The sequence below is a fragment of the Cynocephalus volans genome, chromosome 13 (genome assembly GCF_027409185.1).
Source record: "Cynocephalus volans isolate mCynVol1 chromosome 13, mCynVol1.pri, whole genome shotgun sequence".
NCBI lineage: Eukaryota > Metazoa > Chordata > Mammalia > Dermoptera > Cynocephalidae > Cynocephalus > Cynocephalus volans.
Window position 1 is genome coordinate 24,382,929 of NC_084472.1, and position 22,311 is coordinate 24,405,239.

The 22,311-nt window shown below is 37.9% G+C and overlaps 1 protein-coding gene across 1 annotated transcript in view; it reads right to left on the minus strand.

Moving 5' to 3' along the window:
- Positions 1-22,311, minus strand: part of CDH2 (cadherin 2) — a 207,583-nt gene that overhangs the window by 180,005 nt on the left and 5,267 nt on the right. The window contains exon 2 of the mRNA XM_063076734.1: positions 293-404. Within this exon, the coding sequence (XP_062932804.1) occupies positions 293-404 (112 nt within the window). The remainder of the gene's footprint in view (positions 1-292; positions 405-22,311) is intronic.

A 22,311-nucleotide genomic window follows, 5' to 3' on the forward strand; every position in this document is an offset into this window, starting at 1 on the left:
TAAGTAAAATGTATGCAGAAAAACAGTAAAATCCACTTGTATAAAGGTTCCTACTATAAATTTAAAAAGGAAGAAATCCGAAGTTTTCAAGAGACCAGAAGCCTCCCAATTATGTACACAAGAGATTCATGAGCTCTTCTGTAATCCTAAAATAAAGTCCCTACAGTCTCATTATAGTGATTGTGAAAAATTCATACTTGTTATACAGTAGAGATGATTTAGAGACTTTTTAATGGCTAATTTGTTGCAAGAGTATGGACACTGTGTACGAATACATCTTTTGAGATAGTACCATTGAGAAGAGGCTGTCCTTCATGCACATCTTTCGATAGAACTGCACTGTAAACATCTTCAGGAAATCCAGTCTTGCATAATGCGATTTCACCAGAAGTCTGTACAGACGCCTGCAACACAAGAAAAAAATGTGTGCAATGATTGCTACCTCCTTCAACTGAGAAACATTCCACTTGGCATAAAGCCTCATTTTTTCAACTCTCTTTTACAAACAACCTCTTGTTTCTGAATGGTTACAATCAGAATGGAGAGGGCAAAGGGTTAATCTTTTTGATAACTGGAGTAGAAGAAACAAATCCCACTTGTCTAGTCCAGAAAAATCTAAATAATGCACATTCTAGGTTCCTCTAAGGACTGAACATTTCCATTAAAATGGTCATTGTGACTGAAGAACTATCAAGTGGGCGTGGGGTTGGGGGACAGCCAAGTAGTCTTGGGTCCCACAAATCACCATCGCTAACTTAACTTCTCATGAAAAATGCATACATTCAAATGCATGGATTTTTATATTCTCATCTAATTCTCTATGAAGTTTGTTTCAATATGCCCTATTTATTAAAAACAACAAAGTTATAAAATACTTACTTCAGAATATATAGTATTTTATACCATGTAAAACCAATCAATCAAGAGCATATATTTCTCTAATTTGTAGGGACACATTAAAAATATAAGTAAAGATTAATACAATTATGTTTCTTTTTTATATGTAAAATTAGAAAGTATCTCTTGGCATCTTTTCTACTATTATATACACACAGTTAATTACTCAGTGTACTTAAAACTCAGTCATTCCAAGTGCCATCCAGCTGATGCTCCAAGTTAGTTTCACTACTTCTTCCAGCCCTCCTGACAATCACAGGATGATTAGCTCTCAGCAGAACTCCTGCAGCATTTGCATTAATTATAGGAAACTCTACTCTGCACGGATGGAGATCCAAACACAGGAGGAAGAAGAGTAGACTGAGGCCATCAAGGGAGAGATGTCAGTAGTCACAGGGACAACATTAGGAACAGTATGCCCTGGTGAGGAGAATCAGAAATTGAAGGAGAAAGAGAAGCCCCAGAAAGAGAGAACTCAGGACAGCTGTCTGGAGGAAGCAACACAGTGCAGCTTCATAATTAAAGGACTACCTGAATTATGCATGTGAAGTTTTGCAAATATTAAGGCTGCAAAAATCCAGAGTAATCTAACAGTCTAAACTGTTCTTTTCAAATCTGAGAAAATAAAGAAAATAAATTTAAACTTTATTAAATGTTACAGAGTATTTAATGTAAAAAATTGTTAGAAGCAACAGTGAGATACTTCAGACCCATCAAATTAGTAACAGTTTTAAGTCTGTTATGTGCAAGAAGGGATTGTATCAAGTTAAGGACATGAGGGAACCAACCCCCTTACGCAGGTGTGAGTGGAAGCTGGCACAGTCACCTTAGGGTAAAATTTGGCAAATTCTAGTAAAGATGAATGTGGATATATCCTATGTTGTTGGCATATTCCTAGGGAAACTGTCTCGTGGGTGTTCCAGTAGACATGTGTAGCAATGTTCACTGGAATATGGTTATGACAGCAGGAACGAGAAACTACCTAAATGTCCATCAATAGGAGAACGGACTAATAATACATTTTCACAAAGCCAGAAAAAGGAATATACAACATTAAAATGGAAATATTAGAACTACATTTATCCACAGGGCTACATCTCAAAAACAAAAACAAAACAAAATGTCATCAACCTAGGGATGACCATCAGCTCTAGTAAGTTCAGAAACCTATTTGTGCCACATCCCAAATTCAGGCAGAAGACAGAGCACACTGCAGTATGAATCTTGGAAAAAAAAAAAAAAAAAAAAGCACGATGGATGATCCATCCTATTTATATAAAATTTAAATATAAAAGATATTATGGACACATGCATATGTAGCAAAAATATAAAAAGGTATGGAGTAGTGATAAACACCAAATTTAGGATAGTGGCTACCCGAGGGGAGGAAAAAATAGGAAGGACATCAGAATGGATTATACACATAACTTTGATTTTATCTGTAATAATTTATTTCTTTCAAAAAGAAACTGAAGCAAACAGGTAAAATGTGAAGATTTGTGTAGGCACACAGGTCTAAATTACATGAATCCCTACATATGCTATATGCTTTACATATTTCATAAGGAAAAAGAAAATACTAGGAACCAAACGAGAAGGAAGAAGTAAGGCTTCCAACACTCATCTGGTTTGGGACACTGGGAGATATTTTAATACCTGACACCTGTAAACACCCAGGCACTTATACTAGGCCTGGCACACAGTGGGCACTCCGTAAAAGAAAGCTTCTGCTTTTAACTAACCAAAGCAAATAAAGGGAACTTTCCAGTGTGCCACAGAAAATGGACAAATATGTTGGAAACCTGTGTCCCACTAACATGTTCAGGGCCTCTTCACCTCCAGGCCAGGCTTCCAACAGAGGCAAGGCCCAGGGAGGTAGGACAGGACAGACCAGGACTGGTCAGGGCAGTGGGCCAGAAGCAAATGGGAGGCACAGAGCAAAGAGGGTCACATTTCAACCTGGGCTTTCTGGTCAGGACAGCGTGCAGTTATAGGTAAGCACTGAGAGATCAGCGAAGTCTAAAGACCAGAGGAGAATAGCAGGCTTTTCTTCAATGCCACGACTAGTGTCTTGTTGCCCAGTGGATCTTCCCTGAAGCAGAGAAATTAGCAGCCACACACTCCTGGCCCAGATCCACAGGAACATTGAGGCCATCAGGAATAAGGTGATGTTCACTTCTATTTCAGGAAAGGGAACGTCTGTCTTCAACACGCTACTCCTTGCTTAACCTCTCTGAGCTCATTTTCCTCATGTACAAAAGGGCACCAGCCCACATAGGTTGACTATGAGAATTACTGAAACAATGTTTGTAAAGCACATCTCTAACAAATACTGGCTACTAATATTAAATACCTGTGGAAGTAATGATTTATCTGAATAATTTCCTGTTCACTTTAAACAGCTGAACTTTTTACTAAACTCTTCTTCCCTGGGACAATATGGATCCACAAAATAATATACTGTTATTAATCTATAATGCATTTACTTAAAAACCAGCTCCACAAAAATTATTAACATACATACTTTCCCTTTTATTATTAATTTCCTCTGTTAACTTTCAATCCAAAAACAACAAAATCAACATGTTCAAAAAACAAACAGAAAGCATTCAAATGAATACACTCTCCAAACTAGAGATTCCGCAGGCTTATTTTGTGGCAAGCACTGTGCTGGTAAATCAACATCTCATTCCATTTTTCCATTAACCCTATAGGGCTATAGCTGATAGAAGGTCTGAGACTGCGGGAGACCACAGAACTGGTGAGCAGGATCCACCCAGGGAAGCTGACTCCACCCCAGTGGTAATGGCTTTGGGGCACAGAAAGTTCTCTGGTCTACCCCAGAGCTAATTTGTGAATGTTCTACAATAGTGGCTCTCAACCAAGGACAATTTTGTCCCCCAGATGACATCTGGCAATGTCTGGACATATTTTTGGCTGTCACAATGGGGAGCAAGGTGACAGTGGCTTCTAGTGTGTAGAGGCCAGGGATGCTGCTAACCATTATACAACACACAGCTCAGGATCCATTACAAAGAAGTACCCAGCCCAAAACATCAATAAAGCCAAGGTTAAGAAATCCTGTTCTACAGTGACACCCGCAAAAGGGTGTCACTCACCATTTAATACCTCCAGCAGTGGCAAGCTCACTATCTCCTCAAACAGCCCATTTAACTCTTTCAAGGAAAGCCAAAAGTCAGCCCGTGAGTTACCCCTACATTAACTGATCACTCTGCCAGGACTGGAATGAAGCTCTGAAAGTTCAAAGATGAGAAAAAGGAACCCTCCCCTCAACAAGTTCACTGTGGGTACAAGAAGGTAGCAAATAACATGCATTTTCCTAATATTTTAATAGCACAGGGGTTGACAAGCTTTTTCTGTAAAAGGGACAGCCAGTAAATATTTTAGTCTTTGCAGGCCATAAGGTCTCTGTTGAAATTACTCAACTTTACTCCTGCAGGGCAAAAGCAGCCATAGACGACTGGTAAACCAATGAATGTGGTCGTGTTCATTCTAACAAAACTTTATGCACCCTGAAATTTGAACTTCATTTAATATTCAAGTGTTGAAAGATATTACTCTTCTTTTGATTTTTAAAAAACCATTTAAAAATGCAAAAAACATTCTTGGCCATACAAAAACAGGCAGTGGGACTGTAGTTTGTGGATCCCTGAAATAGTGTGCAGTGTGTTAAGTTTTATACAACACTGCTATCTCACATAATTCTCACAATAGCCCCCCCCGGGGGGGCAAAATTATCCAAATTTTACAAATGAGCAAATAGGTTGCCACTCAGAGGTGAGTGAAATACCCAAGACCTCACATTGAGGAACAAAAAGAGGCAGGATTCTATCCCTGTAGTCTTTCCAAGTAGAATAATTGTAGTACAATTCTTTCAAGAAACATGTACTGAGTGTCCATTTGCCATGGGAAACAGAGAACAAGTTACAGTCCCTGCCTTTAAGAAGCTCAAGGCTTAATGTGGGAAGTAGGGATATGTAGAAAATAGAGGACAGTCCAGGACAGAGGGTTTGGGGAGCCCCAAGCAGAGACCTGGAGTCGCAAGATAGTAGAGGATGGCAGAAAAGGACAGACAGGAGGTAAACCAACCCACTGCTTGAGCTAAAGTAAGGTGGCAAGAAACAGCATAGTTCCTGGGGAATTATAATGAGTCCGGTGTCACTGGAGTCCAAGAGGCGAGGCAGGAAGTCAAAATGTTGATGCTGGAGAGTTAGACAGGGTGAGATCATAGATGGTTGGGGGATTGGGGTTATGCTTTTGGCTGGGGAGAGCCAGGGGCAGATTTTAACCATAGGCAGATTATATTTGACAAAGAATTCTGATTGCTTTGTAGAAAATGTGTGTGTGTGTGACAAGCCACAGCCAGGAGAAGTAAGGACACAGACTTAAATCAGGGCAGGGGCTGCAAGGAACGATGAAGGGGCAGATTTTCTCAATATACATATGGTTAAAATCAATAGGGTCAGTGAGGCAGGAGGAAGGGATGAAGGAAATGATGTCCTCTCCCATCTTTCCAGTGGAGTGACTGTGAATATGGGTGCCACAAACTAGGAAAGATAATTGCAAAATTATAACATCAGGAACCAAGTGCTAAAGAAGCAGAAAGAATGGGATCATAAATCTGCCCCTGGAAGTCAAAGAAGATGCCCTAGCTGAAGTGACATTTAGGCTCTGCCTTTAAAGATGATTAAAAATTTGCCAGGAGAAAGAGGAGGAAGTGGAAAAGGGCATTCTGGGCAAAAGGTACAGCAGAACAAAGCCCCTGTTGATTTATGCTGATCTTGTACTACGCCAAAACCACCCTGATCTTTTTTTTTACCACACAACTAGTAAGTCATTGCTTCTTCCTCTAGTATCTTTGCTACAGATTTTGAGCCCCTGCAGGCAGTAATTTACATTTAACCCTCTAAAATGTCATCTCACTAAATTAATGATCCCAGCCAGTTTTAGTCATTCCTCCCAATTTATGTATCAAGACAATCCAATGAGACACCTCAGTGTCTTCATAAAGATGCTAAGGACAGGGCTGGTCCCACCACCCCAGCTCCTGAAATGGGGCAGTCACTGCAGTGTTTGGGGCACGGACGTCCTACACGCCAGCCTGCTGACTTTGAATCCCATCCCCATCACTGCCATCTGTGAGACCTCAAAGAAGTCAGTTCCCCAACCTGTACAATAAGAATAATAAAAATAGCTACTCATAGGGCAGATGAGAGGATTAAATGAGTTCATATGTGTAAATCACTTAGGATAGGATCTGGCACATGGTCATTCAACGTATTAGCTATTAGTCACAGTAGTATTAAGACTATTAGGACAACATGAATCCAATTCATGGTACATCCATCATACAGCCTGGTCATTCCCAAACTTGCTCGGCATAGTAAGCAATCTAGGACACATGCTTAAAATATAGATTCCTGGGTCCTGACCCAAGACTCCCTAAAACAGATTCTCAAGAGAGATGGCAGATAAATCTGTGTATTTTAACAAATGCCTGTGCTGCATTTGGTGGCCACACACCCAGCCCAAACCCTTCTGAACTCCAGACATGGCACACTTACCTTTTGACTCTAGTCTTCAAGTCTAATAGCTTAGCAACAACAAAAAGGAATAAAGAAACAATTATTTTTCTGTTCCTAACAATCCCATGCTGTCTCTTCTTTTTGTTTGAAAAGTATACTTACTTGTTTTTGTTTTGCTTTGAATAGGAACATGACCCCATCCCCAGTCCTATAGTGATTCTCCTCCTTTCCACAATTCCTCAAAGAGACAAGCAAGTCGTCAAGTCCCTTCAGCCCATGCCAGTCAGAGGACCTGAACTCATTTGGTGCTGCTGCGAGCTCTCACACAATCAGCGCACCTATCTCGAATTTCAATTTCCTCTTACAAGTATTTGCTCTCCCCTACCCAGGCTGAAGATCGACCGCCTTGTCCAAAAGAGACAGCAATGTAATAGTAGTTGAGCAGTTCCGCTTGCCTGCTAGTGTTAGTCTCTGTTCTGGTTCTGAACTCACAGCAACGTTGCTTTGGTTCTTATTCAGATTTTTCCAGTCTCAATATTGTAAGATTTAAAGCCTTGAGTCCTCTACTCTTTCAGGTTCCTGCTCTTGTTATTCTTTTTTATAGTTATCCCTGGTCACTAGACCTGCTTTTCAATTTTACTCCAAGTCACTCCTAAATCCCAGCTCTTAAATATTCCATGTGGAGCCACAATGCACTGATTCTTCAATCACTTTGTTTCTCCACTCCCTTCCTGATGATGATCATTAAATATTACTGGCTAAAAATTCCTCATCTGTAGGCAGCCCAAACCTAAGGGAATCATTATCTTTTCTCTTTGGCTCTAAAGACTGCCTAACTAAAATCTTTGTTATCATAAACTCAAATTTAATCAATTGATGTTTTCCCCCAAAGCATCAGTCTCTTCATTTTTCTCTATTAGATATTCTATGGTCACAATCTAACAACAATTAGATTATTGCACAGTAGATGATCAAATACAGTCAACAAAGCTGAAACTTCCTTTTACTATATATTATGTGCGCTCCCCTTATTCTTTGTGGAAACAAAGGCAATAATGTGTGTTGTGGTTAAGACTGAAGCAAACCTGCCTAGGTTTAAATCCTGTCTCCACCCATTACTACCTGTGTGACTTTGACAAGCTATACAACCTCATCTGTGCCTCAGTTTCTTCCTCTGTAATAATAATAATAGCGACAAGTACAGGCTCATAGGATTCTTGTGAAGAGTATAAAGGGATTAAAAAGAATATGATTCAACACAAGAGCAAGAGTTAGCTATTACTATTATGTTGTTATTGCTTTTGTTACTGAGACTTTTATCTCTTTGCTGTGAGTGCCTGAGAAATATTTTAAAAGAATATTGTAAAGTAGAAATATCATAAAGAAAACACACTCATGAAAAACAAAAATTCATTCACAAATATGGACAAAAGAAACACAAGTGGAATTCCTTTCATGATTTGTGATTTGTGGGTTAGGGGGTGGTGAGTGGTCGCAGAAGGTGGGGGACAGCTATGGTGATACTTCTATTACATGGTTATGTCTTCCAAATGACATCAGTGAATATAAACAATTAATAATGAAGACACTGTTAAACTGGTTAGTTGGGTACATGGTAACAGAATGATAAAACTGTTCAAGACCAATTCTGCATGACTAATTTTTTTAATTTTTAATCCAATTTATTGTCATACAATTATATTTGCCAGATTCTCTACATTTCAAAGGATTCCATCCACGATATTCAAGGCTATGTTAAGAAGATTATTCAAGAGCTACTGCTACTCTTTGAAGATTTTCTGTGTCAGTTATGCCATTGATGTCACTCTAAATTTCATATCCCTGGCAACATGTTTATAATGTGCAGGAGTTTAACCCTGAATGAGTTCAATACTTTCGTTGTGTCATGTACTGTTCTGGAGGAAGAGTGTGATGTTCTGTACAGGCTCTTTAACTCTTTCTTGCCTTCATGATGCTCTGCAGATCAGCTACGGTGCAAAGAGTACTTGACCAAGGCCACACATTTGCCCCCTTTGACCAACTAGTAATTTCTACCTTTGCTTCAATTGTACTATTAGGGTATATCCTCAAATATCTCTAGTATTGGTACTTTTATTTTTCTGATTGTCATTTCTTTTAATCAAGTAAGGACAAATAGAATAGTCAAATAATAGCATTGATGCTGGCATAGGAACCCGACAACTCTGCTTAAATTGAGCTCTTACCTAGAAGACAGCACCACAATAAAACAGCTTGACAGACAAAATCTGAGTCTGGCATACAAAATGTAGTTTAGAATGTCACATTCCCAGAAGTTGAACCTATCAAAACTTAAGACAACATAAAAACATAAATCAACTGTAGATCTGTGCAATCCCATATCTACTCAGCTCAAGTAGGAAGACTTCCTAGGTTCCCAAGCTTCCTTGTCTGGAGTTTCAAAAGATAGGCAGGAGCTTACCATGAAGTGTACTGGATGCCTAATGTAATAAGTAGCAACAATACATCTAAAGATTTAGTTGGCTTGTAAAAGTATGACACTTCATTAGATAGTGGATCAGTCAGCTGTGCAATTAAACTGCCATTAAAAGTTCCAGAAGTGAAGTGCCTAAGGCAATTCCAGGAGAGATGATCAATCCTGGATTAGATTGATTCTGCCCCATTAACTCATTACACTAACCAGAAATTGCAACGTGCTTATATTTAATATTCGAAATATCATCGAATAGTATAGTACTTAGCATTAGAATGCATTTATAATCAACTTGGTAATTCATTCAACCAAATACACTGACTATCAGTGATTTTCAATATTTATGGAGTGTTTATTTACCATTTGGCAGGGAGTGTGCTACAAAGCTTGTGTGCATTACATGTTAAATAAACCCTCACAACAACCCTATGAGGTAGGTACTGTTAGTGTCGTTTTGTAGGCAAGGAAGCAAACTGAAAGAACACTGCCCTAAGTCATTTAGCTAGTCAACTAAGGGATGGTACTCAAATCAGCACCAAATGACTTTGGGGATCACTCTTAACTACTGCCCAACCACCGAAAAATCCATCAAGAAGCATCCACATACATTGACTCATAACACCTAACTGGTTAAGGGCTGGAAATTGTCCTACGTGAACTGAGACCAAGCAAAAAATCTGCCTGCTGCCATAGTAAATTTTACCTAAAATATGATTCTCACATATGTGATATGATATATGTCAATAAAATAATTTCAATGTTTCTGTTCACCACGGGAAAAAACTGGAGAGAAAAAGATATTAGGTCAAACTTTCTTAAACATCTTAAGTCATCCAAATCAAAGCCCAATCCCCACCCACAAACTCTTCTAAAAATACACACGGAAAATTAATTATCAGTAAATACCTATCATGATTAGCATATTAATTATCAGTGGTGACGAGAGAATAGTTACAGCCTGAAATAAACTCCATACACTTTCTATACTCTGGAGTTCCTTGCATTCATATACAATGAGGTTCATTTCATAAAACTCAGAGCATGGTTTTACTTTTTAAAAATGGTTACAGATGTGTACAGTCCCCATAACTCTGATTTAATTTGAATAGCTGGCCACAGTGATGATTTATCTTATTCTGAGTCCCTGACAAGATAAACACAATCAACTATAACATTATTCTTGTGAGGAAACTAACATTTGTGGCATAGCTTCCAGAAACATGCTGCAGTGAAAGGAGAGCATGGTCAATAACGTCAGAGTCAACGCCACTCCTCAACTTGTTCCGGAAGCAGCCCCCCATCCAGTGGTGTTCTAATAGATCAAGCAATAAAAAGCTCAATCCACAGCCCTGTGTGCCAACTGAGAGGGTGCACAACTAATATCCTCAGTTCTGGTTTTAACTGAAGGGCTAAGGACTATCGTTCATCACCCATAGATATGGTGAATGACTTAAGGCTGGCACTTGGAGGTTTCCACTCTGTCACCTGTAGAGGGGGGATGTTTCTTCCCTTCCTGATGCTTCTTTACATGTAGAACAAACTCTACTGTAAACTCTAACACTCCCAACTCTTTCCACTCCACCAATCAGTCATACCCTAAATGGCAGTTCTCGATGTGGTCCAGAGTGGAGTGGACTCCTAGGCAGCCTCAAGATCCTTTCAGGCCATCTGTAAAGGCAAAACTAGTTTCACAATATTATAAAATTATCTTCCCTTTTCACTCTCATTCACTCACAAGTATAAAGTGGAATTTTCCAGAGGCTACGTGATGTATAATAGCTTAACACAGAAAATGCAGAAGCAGATTAACAAGAAATCAGCTGTCTTCTCAGTAAGCCAGACATTGAGAATTGCAAAACTGTAAAATCACTATGATACTCTTCCCACTAATTTGGTTTTTCTGTTTTGGCAAATATAGTAATTTTCCACAAAAATTGGTATTTATGTTACACATGTAATGGGTTTAATATTTTTTAAATGAATTAATAAATAAATATTATATAATTTTCTCAGTTGGATTTCTCTATGGTAAACACTGATAGATACTACTCACATTATAAAAGCTCATTGGGGTAGTCAATAATTTTTAAGAGTATAAAAGTGTCCTGAGGCCAAAACATTTGTGAACTGCTGCCCTAGAGAAGAGAGAGACGGACTGAACTTACCTGAGGGCTGCATTTGAAAGAATGATCTGGGCAGCTGGTACCCAACTCATTTCCTCCCACCTGGGAGTTGCAGGCCCATGGAAAACAAGTGTGGTGATCTCATTTTCTATGCTGGAAGTTCGCAGATCCCCTGTAGCATTTAGGCAGGGGAGAGCATGTCTGAGGAAGTCTGGGATTCTGGGATTCAGTTTTAGCCAGCAGACATGCCCACAGATAAAGGTCATGCCCTCCAGCCTAGCACTTCTCAGACCATGGTGATATTTTCTTTTCCTATCTGCTGACTCCTCTGGCTTATATTTCACCTGGTTCAGAACTCAGGCAGAAAGGAGAGGTCCTATTTTTGAAGCCCTTTCCAAGACTTCAGCATTTGGTGAACTATCTGAAGACTTTGAGAAATAAACAAGAAGTACAGTGTTGGGGAACAGAATACCATAGACCTGCTGGAGCTTCTGGCAGGCGGAAAAGGGGGCTTTACTCAGGCCTTGCACCAAGTTTTTGAACTTGGTGGCTTGCAGCCTTGAAGGTGCAGGTTGGCTGGTTTTTATAGTTGGGCGGTGGCTTTTAACATCAAGAGGCTTTAATTCCTAAACCACAGAGTAGTTCAATCTTATTGCTGACCACAACTTAGGGTTCCCATTCTCCAAGAAAGTGGCTGTTTAGAGAGGCAGGGCATAGACAAAGATTGCGGGCCTCAGGAAAGGCCATGGGCCAAGGTTCTCGGAAAAGAGGCAAGAAGAAGCACAGAGACCTTAGCCACATGGTGAACACTTTCAGGTGAGAGTTGCTGCACCTTGACCTTGGCAAGCATTTGAGACAGCTCAGGCCTTCTGGAGGTGCCCATGGGCCCCAACCTGAATAAGCAGAGGCAAGTGAGGTACAGAAAAAAGGGATTATTTCAACATCTACTTCCTAAAGACTCACTAGCAGAACAATATTTGCGATCTTTAAATGACAGTGAATTCAAGAGCCCTAGCAAGGATCTCATTTTAAATTATTAGTGACAGGCCTATGAGAGAAGCTAAGGATTAGCCACCGCAAATTCCATTCTGCATTCAGGGGCAAGGTGGGCGCTCCTTTGATTCTCATGGCTTGACCACAACTGGCTCAAGGGTCAGTCTCCACCAAGCAATCTGGATGGTTTATACAAATGAAAGAGCAATCTTCCCTTGCACATGGCCTTCTTTGGCCAAAGCAACCCCACAGCAAGTGGCCCGGAAAGAGCCAGTATGGGAAACACCCACTCCCAAGACAATGTGTCCACCAGTCACTCACCCGACCAAGCCCACACTGGTGACAGCACTGCGCTGTCAGACTCAAAAGGCTTGAAGGGAAAGGAGGTTTGAAAGTGCTAGTTGAGTAGTAAAACTCAATTGGGAGAAGCTCCCAGTGGGAGGCTAAGTTTAGCACTTTGTATCTACTACCATGGGGGGAGGGGATCCACTCAGGCATCCTGGGTTTTCTTTCAGAAATCTGGTATTTGAGATACTGCCACCTATTTCTAATATTCAGAAATGTCCAATGGGTTCCCATCTTTTTTGAGGTGCCCTTCGTTCTCATTTAGCATTCTCAGTATCTTTACATTTCCATTTCCCCCTTGAGCTCTGTGTTTCGTTCAAAGGTCATGATCACAAACAGAGGCTTAGACTGACCATTATCGGGGGAAGGCTGAAACTGAGATGTTCTGCACCCCTCTCAGTCCTTCCGTCAGATATCATGGGCTCTCTACTACGGGCTTTGGAATACTAAGGACAAGATTTGGGAAACAATTTTGCCTGGGATAACGCTTCCAAGAGCGAGCTTGGTTTGCTTTCCAACTCTGTAACCTTGCAGGCTGTTCGACTATTGCTGTGATCATCTTGCGTGCCCATTAGGTTTGGGACTCTTTACAAATAAAGCTACAGATCTAAGACTTCCTGAAGTTGGAGCAAGACTGTCCTGACAGATGCCCATTTTCTCTGAGAAGAGTTACCACACTTCTGGATGAGCACCCACTTGATGGTTAAGGACATGACTCAATCTAGGACTTACATCCTATTTCCATATAGTGGGAGCTAAACTAGCAATAACACTCTTGGCCTCTGTCTACCCCTCAGGTGAACTTGGGTGAAACAACTGAGCATAGAATCCAGTCCCTTCACAACCTCTTGTCTGTTGGGAGGCAGCCTCCCCACCTGGTACAAATACTGTTACATTGGAGGTCTTACAGGGGCAGGACACCCAGGTGGGAGGCCAGCCCTCACCTAGCACTGCCACAGATGACAGGCAAGGGTAATTTACTCTGATACCCAATACACTTATGCCACATTCCCCAACCTTGTTTTTTTTATCAATACTAAAGGTTGTATTTTGATTCTCTATCTACTGACTCTTCCGCCTTATCTGTCCAGAACTTAGATGGATAGGAGGCACTATTTTTTAGCTCCCTTCAAAGACAACTAAATCATCTACAAGGTCACCATCTTACCTAAAACTCAAAGGCCAAGGCTAAAAGATCAAAAGGAAGCCAGGTCAAATAACATCGTTATACTGCCAGCAGGGCCACAAGCCCACTAGGACAGCTACACACAGAAGGCCTGAGAACAGACAACCACGATTCAAGCGCTTGGGGGAGCCCAAGTGCTCGGAATAGAAAGCCACATGCACCCCTGGATTCTGGCTGAGTATAGTCTGGACCAAGCTGGTGTAAGGTCAGGAGAAACAGGGCGATTCACAGAAAGAAACATCAACCACCCACCAGATATTTGTATCTTTTTAAGTCACCACCAAGGAGCCACAAGGTCAGTGACAGCAATTGCCTGCTTCCACAGTAGCCTATACTGCTTCTGACTCTTGTGAGAGTTCCCATTCATCAGGCAAAGGTTTGCTTCCTGAAACTTAAATCCTTTAAGTCCTTATCTGAAGGTCCAAATCCTCCTGCAGGCAACAACCCTTCAAAGCCTCATCTTGTTCCAACTGCACCCAATATTTTACAGACTTTCAAGGGACTGGTCAAGTTTTTACCAGGGAGTAAAACACTGTTTAAGCCCGGTCTGCCACCTCCTAGCCATGTGCCTTTGGGTAAATGGGTTAAGCCAGGCTCCATTCAGACATCTGTAAAATGGATTATGATAATAATGCCTACCTATTGCAGGGACTGATGTGAGGATTACGTGAGACAATGCAGGTAATGTGTCAGCCGGGCACATAGTAAGCACTCAGCAAATTGACTTAAATGAGTCGGCTTTCAAGAAGGTTCCCATTCCTTGGAAACAAACCTTCATACAAGCCATGACTGAAAATGTTAGGTGAAGGGAATCATGAAACAGTAAGGCTGAGCTACAGTCAAGTTATGAACTTCACCCAATTGGCTAGTATTCCATACACACACTTCACAGAAGAAGAAAAGGCCAAAATACATATAAAAACAATCTCAAGCTCATTAGAAACCAGGAGAATTCAAATTTAAACCAAAAAGAAATATGATTATGCTATCTGCCAGATTTTTAAAAATTTTTAACTTTGATTATAACAAGTATCCTAAAATTATGGGGGGAAATATGTACAAATGAGGGGGCTTCAAAAGTTCATGGAAAGATCTGTATTATCTTTTTATTCTATTTATCCAAAAACTTTTTGAAGGGCCTTTGACTGGTGGACCAGTCTGGAAAACACTCATGCATTAGCTAAGAAAGATGAACATGTGCACAGCCTGCAACCCAGCAATTCTACTCCTTGCTACATACTCCAGAACAGATCAGCATTCTATCACCTGGGAGCTTGCTAGACATGCAAATTCTCAGGCTCCACTGCTGACTTACTAAATCAGAAACTAAGGGGTTGGGGCCAGGAATCTATGCTCTATTAAGCTTTCTGGTGATACGCATAAATGCTAAAGTTTGGGAAACACAGCCGTAAAGAATCCCTGGCATATGCCCAGGTGGCATGTATAGGAATGTTGATAGCAAAAATTTAAAACCACACACTTGAGTCCATCAACAATAAATCAGAAAAGTAAATTTTACCATATTCATAGCATGTAATCTTCTACAGTAGTGAAAAGTAACAAAATTATAGCTATACAACTCGAATGAATGAATCTTCATACATAATACTGACCAAAAAAAGCAAATCACAGAAAAATACATGATTGATATATATACACACATGCATGATATATTTATACATCCATGTATGATGTATGTATATATATAAAAACACATATTTCTCCATTCATATTTAAGAAGTATATACATATAGGATAAAGCTATAAAGAAAAGCAGTGGATAGACATTGGAAAAAATCAGGATAGCAGTTATCTCTAGGAGAAAGCTGGGGAATGGGAGCAGTACTCTGGCAATTTCAAAAGTAGTGGAAACGTTCTACTTCTTAACCTGGCTGGTAGTTATACTAGTGTATTTTAGACACTTTAATTACTCTTTAAACTGTACACATATGCTTTATATATTCCTCTACATGTACCACACTTCGCAATAAAAAAGTTTTTAAAAAAGGATGACCTTCATACATATACAAAATAGAAATGAGTGTCAACCTGCTTTCTTTTTTTTTTTTAAATCTAAATTCAAACACATAGCATATCTAGGAACAGAGGCTCTGACATCAATCAGGCTGCTTGTGTATGAATCCCAGATCCATCACTAAACAAAATAACCTTGGACACCTTAGTTAACCCATCCATCGTTTAGTGTCCTAATATGTAAAATGGGTACAGTATTTTCAATAATTAAATGAGTTAATCCATGTAAACTGCTTAGAACAGTACCTGGCACACAGTAATTACTCAAAAATGATAATCTATTATTAAGATAGAATGATACTAAGTTAAAAGCAACATTTGCTGTACCTAATGGTCAATAAATCATCAGCATCTATGAGAACAATGTACCTACCTTCACTTTGATTTTGCAGATGGTGGGTGGGCATCCACCAAAATGATAACATTACACTTAACAATATCCATACCAGGACATTAAAGAATTAAGTCACAGAAGCAAGAGACAGATCTAGGATAAGATACTAGAGTAGCACATGTCTGATTACCTGCTACTTCCAAATCAAATCACTGGCAGAATAACACTCTATATAAACTAATCCTTTACCCTAATTATAAAGACGGTGGAGTTATATCCGCCTAGACAACATCTATTGGAATTTAACAAGGATTGATAAAATACGTGCCCTTCAATTGTGGTTTCCAAGTGTGGTCTAAGGAACGCTAGTGGTAGGGAGTCTATGCAGAGTTATGAGTTATCCAGCTATGATATTGAACACAGAACAAAGCCTTGTACACATTAAGTGCTCAAACTTATTCAAATAATTACATTATCCTTTGAATTTGTTCGTGTAAAACAATGGTAATGACTAAGCCCCCAAATCTTCAATTAAAGATCTAACATCTTGCTCATTACATGAAAGTACTTTTCTAGTGATTGATTCATATATATCAATCCCTTGTGATGAAACACACACACACACACACACACACACACACACAGAGAGAGAGAGAGAGAGAGAGAGAGAGAGAGAGAGAGAGAGAGAGAGAGAGAGAGAGAGAGAGACCCATTTACTCTTCATAAGAACCTTATGATAAATGCTGTTTATTATCCCTATTTTGCAGATGGGCATACTGAGAGAGAGAAATGCCAAATATGTTTGAGTTCACTCAACTCTGAAGTGTCAGAGCCAGGGAACCAATGCAATTCATCTGGCTCCAGAGTCACCATTCTTAACCACTGAGAAACACTACCTGTCTAGGCTACTAAATCAGAATAACTTACGCAACAACAACAAAAAAACATTTCAGTTCAGAAAAATAAAAATGTTATCTGACAAATGATGACAAATGTGTTATTGTGCACATGTGTGTTATGCAAAATCTGGGGGGAAAAATAAAGTAAGACTCCCTACCTCATGCCACATATAAAAATAAATTTCAAACAACACTGTACCCCACAAATAGGTACAATTAAAAATAAGTGTTAAAAAAAGTAAATTTCAAATAAGTAAAATAACTTAATGTGAAAATATAAACAGATAAGTAAAATCTGATAGGGTATGAGGTTTGAGAAAGCTGTCTGGAGATTATCAACAGGTCTCAATTTACATCTTGGCTCGCCCTCCAAAGAGCAGTATTACAGGCGCACATTTTATACACACACACACACACACACACACACACACACACACACACATGTATATATATATGTATATATCACATATATATGTATTTTAATTATGTACATATATGCATTTTAACTATGAAGAACCAAGACTTAGAAAAAAAAGGAATCAGAATCTTGAAATATCTGTTATACATACAAATACTAAAAAGTAACCTGTTATCCAAAATGCTTTTATTTTCCATCCAAGAATGTTATAAGCAACCTGCAGAATAATCTACTGTTACCTACATTTAAACATACTATCTCCCTTGAAAACATGCCTCCATCAAGAAAGCCTCGAATAAAGGGAAAGACCATAATAAACCAAATTATGGATTTAACTGTTTCATTTACAAGGTACTTAACTCTAAATCAATTTGTAAACTAAGTCAATGGTTATGACAGTCTCCCCTAATGTTCTTATTTATCTGGCAAACAGAGAAGACAGAACTGTAAATAAAATTTAATGCCAAAAACACAATTACTTTTATGATAGAAAAACAACGTGTAGAGGCAAAAGCAAGTGAAATACAAATTACCTACCAACAAGCTAAGTACAATCTTTTTAAATACAGTAAACTAAAATCCATATGTGTAAGAACATAAATAAATTAGAGTTGCTTTGAAGTAAACAAATCCTTGATGGGCAATCACCTATGGAATTTGATTCCTAGTCTTCATTAGGCATGGAATCCTCCATCTACCATCTATATCTACTAAACAACCATTATAAACAGAGAGAAAGGGCCTCTAGAAAGAAAGATCTTCAGACAAGTATGGGCACTCTGCATTCCTCATGGCAAACTGTCAGATCTTTAAAAAGCAACAGAAACACAAAAAAAGGGTCAACCGTACCCATATACACTGAACAGTCTGAAAACTAGCAATTGGTCGCATTACATACACCCAATGTAACCTTTTTAAAATTAAAAACAATATCTGGGTAGATTCATGTTGAAAAGTGGGTCACTAGTAAGATCAGAGAAGGTATTTAGAAGCATCACTGAAAAGATTAGAATCTGTTAACACCCAAATCTTCTGAGTGAGAAATGCAGGTCAAAAAGATATTTAGTTCTTTGCATCCATCCCTCCTTCTAATAAAAGGAAGGGCAAGAGAGGCTATAACTTACAGAATTCCTAATGTCTTTGGCTTTTGGCTGAAACAACATTGCCAAATTACCAAAACTACAGAAAAAGACATCTGACTAGGAAAACACGCAAAACGTGTTCAATGGCTTGAAACCATAAATGTGCTAGTGACCTGTAGCCACAATGAAACAATTAATCTTTCTTTTTAAATCAATTTCTAAATTCCTAAACATCCCAGATATTTCTAGTGCCCACAATATTTCATAACATTGTGACTATTATAAATATATATGACACAAATGTATGGGTGATTCTACTTACTGAGTAGAAGATGCCAGACACGAAAGAGAATATGTTGTATGATTTCAAAAGTAGAATAAACAAAAAATAATCTATGTTGTTACAAGTGAAGTAAAATAGTTAGCATTGGGGAATGACTAAAATTGGAAGGGGGTGCTCCTGGGGTACTGGTAAAGTTGTGTCTTGATCCAGTGTTGTTTAAATAGTATGTTCAGTTTAAGAACATTTAGGAGATTATCAATTTATATGTGTAATTTCCTGTATGCATGTAATACTTCCTTAAAACACATATGTGTGTGCATGCTTGTGCATGTGTATAATCTGAATCTTGGATTTCCTGAAATACATGTATAAGGAAGCAGGATATTAGAACTCAGTTTTGGAGACGTTGACACCAAATAGACTCTACCACGGGTAGGTGCAAAAGTCACTGCAAAGGCCAATATGTGGGCTGCACAAAACACACTTTCCTTTATTTACTGGACCAGAAAGCCACAGAGAATAAACTTTAGACTTTGAAGCTTTGTGTTAACCAATTAAAACAACAAAAGGGAAAAAAAATTAAAGTCACAGTCTCTAGTTTATTAAAGATTTATGTAAGCAGAGGGAGTAGATTATAACCCCTTTAATCTTAATAAAATTAATGTTTTTTTAGCCATTTATTTCAGGTTTCACTTAATAGCTTCCCAACCAACTGAAAGGCATTTTGTGCAAGATTACAGTTAAGCCAAGTGTATCTACCCACTGACAATAGGTCAAGTTACAAATAAAATAGTTCTAGGCCTTTGCAGCAGCAAACAAATCAGTGTCTATACTCAATCACTCTACAAAATATTCACAGGAACCTGTTTGTAGTAGGTCCTTTCTACATGTGGACATATATATTTTAAAAGATGCCAAATAACTTCATTTGCAAAAGAAAAAGTAATTCAAAATATTCAAACACAGGAAATGCGCCATTAAACATTGAAATATTCCAAAACTTGGTGATTATTTTCGCAGTTAAGAATATGGAAAAAAACGTAGTTAAAAAAAAAAAAATAGTGTAGCCAATATAAGCAGTTTTGAAGTACTTTAAATTCCAGGATTCACATTAAAAAATTATTTTTGAGCACTTAGCATACTATTTGTTGATCAAAACAATTTGAAGAATGTTTAAAAACTGATTATCAATCATTTCCCTAAGATTTTTTTTCTCTTTTCTCCAAAAGAATACATAAAAAAAGAAAGAATGAAAACCTTAACCAAACATTACACTTTGGCTTCAAATACCAAAAAAGAAGCAAAGTATTTAAGGCCAAGGTTAAATAGAGTGTAAGTCAAAAGTTAACGAAAGAAAAAACAAAACAAAACTTACCAACTCAGTAGAGAGAAACATAAACTCTCTGGTACGATGTCCTGATGTCCATTCTCTGAGTATTATAAAAAAGGGTTGTGGCCTGGTAGATGAAGAAACTATGTGCTTTGGAATCAAGCTCAACTTTACTGTGACTGATACAGTTTTAATCTGAATGATCATAATACTCAAAATGAGTTCTCATTTCATCATCTCTAAAATGGGAATAAAACCACTGATCTCACAGGGTTATAGAAATAATTAACTGAAACAATAGAATAGTTTCCCTCCTTGAAATTAAAATATTTAATTTTTAGGGTTTGTTTAATCCTATCTGACATTAGCTTGAAAAAACTTTTGAAGAGGTGGCAGCAAATATCTCAAAGTTTCAAAGGTTTTCTCTGGTATATGTGCTCTTCTGAGTTATATAAATGACCTACTGACAATCACTAAATATAACATAAATTGTGAAATGCCATAAAACTACAGATGTAGAAAAAAGCTAAAAGGGCAATCCTTACAATCCTTACCAAAAGCAGTAATATAAAAGTCCAATATGTACTGCAACAGAAGAAAGTTTAATAATGAGGAAATTTATTTTAATAATGAGGAAATATAGTCATTTACATTTCTAGTTCCAGTAATTTCTAGAATAACCAAGATTCTATATTATGTACCTTTTACTTTGCTTTTTTCTTTTTTTTTTTACTAATTCCATAATCCACAAAAATTAAATAATATATCAGAATGGGCAGAAGAATTTGGGTATACATGTTCTAAATTATAAAGAAAGGTCAAGTAAATCTTTTTTAAAAAAATAACACAAAAAACATATTAAAATGAAACTACAATATATAACACTTATTATATTCATAATAGTACCACCTTTTAAATAGCTTAAGCTGTTTTAAAAGTATTATATAACTAATTCTCCCAATGCTACTTGAAAAAAACCAAGTTAAGTTGATTAATTAAGGCAATCAGAAGACTAGAACATGCAATTCCTAAACTAAGCTAAATGTCTTTCTGTATCTCAAGTTCCACATATTACTTAGGTCCATTTTAGATTATATTTCCACCATAAAAACAGATGAAAAATTAAATATTCAACCAGTAAGGAGAATACAAGAAATATCACAATGGCTTAACCAAGTAGTATAATCTCTCAGGCACTGACAGTTTAGCACAACGTGGTTATCCCATGATGTCAACATGGAAACTAATCCATTATTTAGCTACCCATCATTTCAACCACTCTTCCTCTGGATCTACTTATATCTCAGCCTGCCGTAGGCCATTCTAAACCTAGAATGTTCAGATTGTTCTAGTATTAGTTTAAGTCATCTTCATCTTATTTCTACTCTGCTTGATTTTCTATTCTTCAGGTATATTATATCTGTGGTCTTTGTCCAATTTATCCTACTTCAGAAGCCCCAAATCCCAGTGATTATTTTGGCTGTCCTTTTCTATAGCTCTTCTAGGTGCATGACTATCCCAAACTATGAAGTGGTTTAACAATCACTTCCTTGAACTAAATAAAAATAGTAGAACTAAAATGCTCTCTTTCACACAATAGGTGTTCTCAAGTCTGGCTGTACCTTATAGCATAATTTGTTAAATTATTTCTTCCTGATGAACTTTTAGAGATCAACTAATCTAGTCATTTGTTACCATACAATGCTTCAGTGAATATCTCTGAACATATATAAAAATCATTTGTACATCCTGAATACAGAGAAATTCCTAGGACAAAGGGCTATATTTTTATTGCTGACCCAGCTATATTTTTAATGCTGACCCACATCACTCAACGGTTCTCATGGAGGCTATTTTCTCTTGAAGAAACAGGAGAGCATAAAAGCAATAAAATAAATCATTTTTATTCTGTGATATTACATTTACCTTCCATTAAGCCTAATCCCCTCCCCCAAAATAATTTACTTTAACTAGTAAAAGCACTAGCACAGCCAATGAACAAAATTTAAGTTTAAAAGCCAAACATTTAAAAAATACAGATGGCATCTAACCTAACATGCATAATAAATTACTGTTAATAAACCCTCAAAAATTACATTTTATCACTCTGAGTACATGAACATCCTTACATTTTAGGTTGAAAATTAAAGTCATTCCAAAAATTCTGAAAAGGGGACATATTTGAGATATTTTTAAGCAGCCCCAAGAATCACAGAACTAGAAAGTTCCTCAGAGATCAATGACTCTAACCAGGCCTAAGATTTCACTGTTGAGGAAAATGAGGTCACAAGAGTTTGAGAGAGCAGACTGTATATCTGGACCAGATTACAATCCCAGGCTTCTTGCACTTGACACTAACTCTTGCCCT